At 49.4% G+C, this 6,692-nt stretch overlaps 1 protein-coding gene across 1 annotated transcript; it reads right to left on the reverse strand.

Annotated features, from left to right (window-relative positions):
- Window positions 1-263: 263 nt before the first annotated feature.
- SSTR4 (somatostatin receptor 4) lies at window positions 264-5,826 on the reverse strand. The gene has a single exon (XM_075064497.1). It carries the CDS (start codon window positions 5,386-5,388, stop codon window positions 4,153-4,155), a length of 1,236 nt encoding a protein of 411 aa, XP_074920598.1. The 5' UTR covers window positions 5,389-5,826; the 3' UTR covers window positions 264-4,152.
- Between the last annotated feature and the right edge of the window lie 866 nt (window positions 5,827-6,692).

Here is a 6,692-nt window from a genome sequence, read left to right on the forward strand (position 1 = left end):
AAAGTTACGTTGACATAGCTATGGTGCTCAGGGGTGTGAAAAATTCCCACCATTGAGTACATGGCCAGGCTGACCTCACCTGGGTGCAGATGTGGATAGGCCAGTGGAAGAATTCTTCCTTCAACCTAGTTCCAATGCTCAGGGAGATAGATTACGTACAGTGATGGAAAAAACCCTTTTGGTGCTGTAGGAATCACCTACACTATGGCACTACAGCAGTGCATCACGGCAGTGCCAGACCTGTGCCATTGTAGCAACTCACACTGCTCCCATTGAATAAAGAGGAGTTTTACCAAATGGGAACAGAGTTAGGCCTGGTCTATATCTGAAAGTTGGACTAGTATCAATATGATGGTTAGGGGTGTGATATTTTTTCCTGACACACATATACTGGTACAAGCTTTAAGGAGGATACAGTTATGCTGGAAGAAAGAGGCTTTACACCAATCCAGTTTATGCCCCAGCCCACCTCCTACTAGTGTATGTGTGTGGTTGTTCCACTTTAACCACACCAGTATAACACTAGCCCTGTACCAGCATAGTTAAGAGGCACAACTTTCTAGTACAGACAAAGCCATAGGCCAACACTGAGTGCTTCTGAAAATCCTGTCCAATGTATTTGAACTAGCTGAAAAATTAAAAAAATGACCCCCCCCTTAATTAATAATAGTAAAAGTCCCCCAAACACGCCTTTTCTACTATTTCCTCTGACCCTTCTACTGTGAATAATTTTTACAGCAGAAAAACAATGGAAAAAATCAATTAAATAGCCACTGGTGAAAAAGTCATGACATAAACAAAAACAAAAAGTGAAAAAAGTCACAACATAAACAAAAAGCTACTCTATAGCCACCCCTATAAGAAGCCATCCAGTGGGATTTTTCTTAATGTTGTCATCCTAACTCAGTCAGACTGAAAATAAGATGCATGTTTTTATCAGTGAGGATAATTAACCATTGGGACAGGTTGCGAAGGGATGTGGCAGATTCGCCACCACTTGGAGTCTTTAAATCAATATCAGATGTCTTTCTACAAGATACACTCTAATCTAGTTCATCCTGCAGTGCTGGGTTTGATGTAGGACCCACTGGGTGACGTTCTGTGGCTATAGTGGGTCAGATTAGGTGACCATTCTGGACTTAGATCTCTGAATCGAAGACACTTAACTAAAACACTCTCGAGATTTGACCATATCCTGAGTTCCATGCCGTGCCAAGGCTCCTGTGAGCAGCAAGGGAGAGAAGGGCGTGTTTTGGTGTTGGGAACATTTGTAGTCATGGGGCTGAGTGCTGTTGTACACACCCAAGGCATGGCAATATCCCAGCACAGGACACACTCAGAAATTAGCTTTGTATTTTTTATTGCTTGAGCATAATTGAAATGTTATTAAAGAACCTCTCCCAGGCCAAAATCCCTTTGCCTCCCCTGTGTGCAATTGAAAGTTAAGAACAGAGTAACAGTTGTCAAAGTCGAAAGGGCAGCACAGGGTTGTCCTTTGGGAACATAACCTTTCCCTGTACCTCAGCTGGCAGTGATGCAGTTGAAGAGTGATCAGCAGCTCTGGGAAATAGTGCAGGGCCCAGCACCAGTGGTTGTTGTGCAAGCATTTGTGGGGCCTGAGTCTCCGTTGCCCTGCATCTTGTGCTATCCTTTACATGAAGGCAAAATGGGTGCGAAATGTTACTGGATCAGAATGCTAGGGGCACATTACACTGGTGACAAGGACTGCAGAAAGTGAAGAACCAGGAGAACCAGCCCCATGACAATCTGCCAAGATAGTGCGGTGGTTAGCCAGAGGCCAGGACTCACTTAATGCCATTTTACAGGGCGTATCCAGATGCAGGTGGAAACTCTGACATAAATCTTCCCAGGATCACTATGGCTCCCAGCGCCCTGATCTCGAAAAGATAGAAGCGCATGTTTATCCATGCTCCAAGCTGTCTCATTGACTCAGAATGGGACTACTCACAGTGCTGAATGGTAAGCACAGGCCTGGTGTGGGCCCAAATTTGAAGCATCTTAGATAAACCTGTCCACCTCAGATTCTTGTACTCCCTTGTCAACTGACAGTGATGAGGATTAAGGTGGTCTCCAGTGTCCATGTGACTACTTAGATTGTGAGCTCTGAGACGGTCTTTTTGTTCTGGGTTTCTAGTGCAACAGAGTCCTGGCCTCTGACTAGGTGCTATGGTAATAATAATGATTAACAGGAGTGCGTTGTAGAAAAGAAGACCAATGGGACCATGTTGATGGATGTGGCCGTGCCAGAAATATAAAGAGGAAACAAGACGAGACGATAGTGAAGTACTACGCAGAGCTATGCCACAAAGTGGAACGATTATGGAAAACGCGGATGACCATGATTCCAGTGTTTGCTGGAGCACTTGGAGCAATCGCTAAGGGTATGAATGGGCAACTCAAGAACATGGCAGGACATCATGATCAGCGATGTCCAGGAGGCAGTGTTTTAGGTACTGCAAGAATTTTAGGGAAAGCCACATGAGAACAAGTGCATTTGAGCACCTAAAATGCAGGAATTCGGTGGAGGGTGGAAGAAAACTCCTGACTACCCAAACCTTTGGAGTCGGTTCATGATTAGGATTTATTGCTGATTCACTGGGATACATTTTAGACTGTAGCTTCCCACTTTTTATGCCTAAAGATCTTGTATGCTGTGAAGGCTGTTTGTTTGGAAAACAAAACCATCCCCATTATGTAATACTTAGGGATAATAATAACAGCGTTACACGCCAACATTTTGGCTTTTTATTTTTCCATGGCACAATTACTGATCGGCTCATTCATGGCACAAGTACAGCTCTGTCCTACCCACCACTGCTCTTTCTAAGGAACTAAAAGAACCTCAAGCATTTAAAAAGTCTGGATTCTGTTTATGTTTATGTCAATGGCAAAATTCTCATTCACTACATCGGCGGTAGGCTGTGCCTTAAATCAGTATTTTGGGGTTAGGTTACTGTCACTCATTGAACTTTCTGCAAACTAGGGGGTACTATTTTCCCTTTAGAGACACTTTATTAGGTTAATGGGTGGATTTTCAAAAGGACCCCGCAGCCTCCTTTCTTCTTAATAGGAGTTGTGCCCTTCTGAAAATCTAGCCATAAATTGCTAAGGATGGCGCATCCCCTTCGGAACACTGGTCACAAAAGATTAAAGAAGATACATTCTCTCTCTCTCTCTTGAATTTTAATTACCAGCCTGGCCTTAGAAGGGCTGAGCCTATTCCCAGTGAGATCAGCAGAAAAACTCCTCCTGAAGTCATCAGGCTCAGGATGTGGTCCCAATGCTGACCATTAACCTGTATCATATCCTTAGCCTCTTGTGCTGAGCAGGCTCATAGAATCATAGAATATCAGTGTTGGAAGGGACCTCAGAAGGTCATCTAGTCTAACCCCCTGCTCAGCGCAGGACCAATCCCCAACTAAATCAAAAATATTTTTTAAAGTAATGTTGGCAATCAGTTTTATATATAAAGAGATTTTTTTAAAATATGCAGATATACTGATCTCATAGAACTGGAAGGGTCACAGCAGGGCCAAATATTGTCCCTGACAGATTTTTGCTCTAGATCCCTAAATGGCCCCCTCACAATGCTGGGTTTAGCAGGCCAAAGCTCAAACCACTGAGCTATCTCTCCCCCCATAGGAAACAACCCATGTCAGAGAAGCCCAACAGAGAACCCTGCCCTGTGAGCAAATGCCCAGGATGGGAGTGGCTAAGAGAATCCTCATTCTAGGCCCTTTGCCACCTTGAGTGGCACCTTACTCCAAGCATGGCCCCCACGGTCTCAGTTGGAAGGGACTGCTCAAGATACAGAAGGAATCGATCAAAACACAAGCCCAGCCACCCAAAGAGAAAAAAGCAGGTGCAGGTCTCTCAGCCAGCTTACCCAGCACCAGTACAAGCCCCATCCCAGCCACAGCCAAAGGCAGGAGCCAACCCAGAAGCAACTGTCCCTCACGCTGAGGACTTAAGCAGGCTTCTTTACCCCGTTGGTCTGTTTCTGAAGGGTGAGATGCAGCGGCGGGGCGGTGGTGCTCATTACAAGATGCTGGCCCTGCCGAGGCAGGGGCTGGGCCAGGAGGAGGCACCCTTTCAGAAGGCACTGGTCCTGAGGAGGAGGACACATGCCGTCTAGAAGGTGGTGGTCTTTGCAAGGAGGGTGCCAGGCGTACAGCAGGGGTCAGGGTGCACAGGCTCCCGCTGGCAATGCAAAGATGGGCACATGCCACCTTTGCTTGTCTCCTCCCCCTTGGGGATGGCACAGTAATCTAGCGGCTCCTCCTCCTCTTCCTCCTCAGCGGCGCCCAGGTGGCAGCAGCAGCAGAAGCTGGCGTCGCAGCACCGCCGCAGCACCCCGTGGAAGGAGTGCCTGAAGTTCTCCGAGAGGAAGCCATAGAGGATGGGGTTGGCGCAGCTGTTGGAGTAGCTGAGGATGACAGAGGCATTATTCACCGTGGCATCCAAGTGGCCAGGCAGCAGCAGGTTCACCAGCTGAACCACATAAAAGGGCATCCAGCACACGACGAACATGGCCACCACGATCAACACCAGCCGGGTCAGCTTCCCCTCTGAGCGCCGCCGCTGCTGCCAGCCCACCCGCTGAGCCACCGCCTGCATCTTACCCACAATCAGCAGGTAGCAGAGGCCCATGGCCAGCACCGGCAGCAGGAAACCCAGCAAGGTCGTGTAGAACACAAAGGCAGCTGACCAGACCGGACTAGGCCACAGCAGGTTGCAGGCCACCGCTCGGCCGTCATGCGTGGCGGCTGTGCCAGCAAAGATGGGGATGGGCGAGGCCACCAGAAGCGAGAGCAGCCAGACCCCTCCATTGACCATCTTGGCCACCCTGGGCCGGCGATAGGTGGCTGCCCGCAGTGGGTGCACCACAGCAATGTAGCGATCCAGGCTGAGCACAGTCAGGCAGAAGACGCTGGTGAACATGTTAAGCCCGTCCACGCCCAGCACAGTGCGGCACAGGGCCCGGCCGAAGGGCCAGTGGTGCAGCGCTGCTGAGGTCGCCACGAAGGGGATGCTGAGCATAAGGAGCTCGTCAGCGATGGCCAGGTTGAGCAGGTAAATGTTGGTGGCTGTCTTCATCTTGGCGTAGCGCAGGATGACGAAGATCACCAGTGAGTTGCCGAGCAGGCCTAGTAGGCACACCAGGGCATATATACACTGGATCACTACTGTGCCTGCAATCTCTCTGGTAGTGCCACCCCACTCCTCCGCCCTTTGCCACTGATCCAGCTGTGCCAAGGAGGTGCTGGTGTTGGGAGGGATGTCGGAAGCCATCCAGCTGGATGGAGTCCACATAGGCCTGCTTGCCTCTTGGGATCCCGCAGGCAGGTGGCTGGCATCGGTGCTCATGTTAGCAGCTGTCCCATCGGGGGGAGAGAGAGAGCAAGGGGGCTGCAGGGCCTGGATGCTGTTGGGGATGGATGATGCTAGAGCATGGGTGATGCTGGGGAGGGGGTGACTGCTGAGGCGGGGGATGGCTGGTTTTGCCTGCTAAGGAATGGAGGCTGCTGAAGGATGGAGGCTGCTGCCAGGAGCTGGATTCTGGTGGGGGACGAGTGGCTGCGGCCTGCCAGCGGATGGTGCTGCTGGGAGATGAAGAATATCGCCGGGGTTGGAAGATGCTGCCTGGCAAGTACACTTCTCAGCATGCAGATGGTTCAAAGAGAGAGAGAGAGGAGGAAATGTGAGTTTTCAGTGCCTGTAGCAGCAGCAGCTGCAGAATTGTGCTCTCCGCTGCTGCTGCCTGAATTGTCATATCGCTGTCATACACCTCCAGTAGCTCCAATCACAGGCGAGGGTGCCTTTGATTTGCTTCACGGCTAGACAACAGTGTACTGCAAAATGCAGCCCTCAGAAGGTTCGGCATTGACGATTCAGACAATGGACGCAGAGCCAGGGATGTGCTTTTGCTGCGACACCTCTGCAGCAGTGGCAGCTGGCCGTTAAATAGAAAGGAACAATACTTGAACTTTTCAGCTTTACTCGGGTGCTCCACAGACCTTAATTATTTCATTAGCCCCTGCAAGGAAGGTAAATAAATGAAAAAGCTTTCCTGCTGCTGAGCAGTAATCCGACTCCGCAGACAGCCACAATGACATCAATAGGCTCCTAATAAGGTCAGCAATAAGGTCCTAATCAAGGTGAATAAAGTTAGTGGGCTCTGCTCCCTGTAAAGGCCACTCTCCTTCCATTTTCATCCGAGTTACTCTCATTTGCTTGAATCATTTCTGGCCTGTAATAAACTGTTTCCACAGGGAGGTACAGCTTTCTGATCAGGAGTTGCACATTTAAAATCAATTCCCACCCTTCCCCCTTCTGTTTGATATTCCCCTTGCCAGTGCTCTGAAAATGGCTAAGGGAAATGCTTCCTTTTTCAGTATCTCCACTGTCCGTCCGAGCAGCCTGTTAGAATGGGGATGTTCATAATACACAGATCAAACAGTTGCCGGTAACTCTGCTTAATAGCTGCTGGTTGCATTGCAGGGGCAATACGGGCATCTTGGCGAGGGGCAAAGCAGCTCACAGCAAAATTGTCCCCGATCAGTAACAACGTTTACATTTATCATCCCCAAGGACAGCGCAAATGGTATATGTACAGGAATCAAGGAGGTACCTGTGGGAGACGGTCTTGCAGGCAAGCGGCACACAGCACA

This window comes from Chelonoidis abingdonii, chromosome 3, assembly GCF_003597395.2.
Source record: "Chelonoidis abingdonii isolate Lonesome George chromosome 3, CheloAbing_2.0, whole genome shotgun sequence".
NCBI lineage: Eukaryota > Metazoa > Chordata > Testudines > Testudinidae > Chelonoidis > Chelonoidis abingdonii.

Excerpts from the sequence above, each read along its gene's own strand:
- SSTR4 (XM_075064497.1), bottom strand. The coding sequence starts at position 5,388 with ATGAGCACCGATGCCAGCCACCTGCCTGCGGGATCCCAAGAGGCAAGC.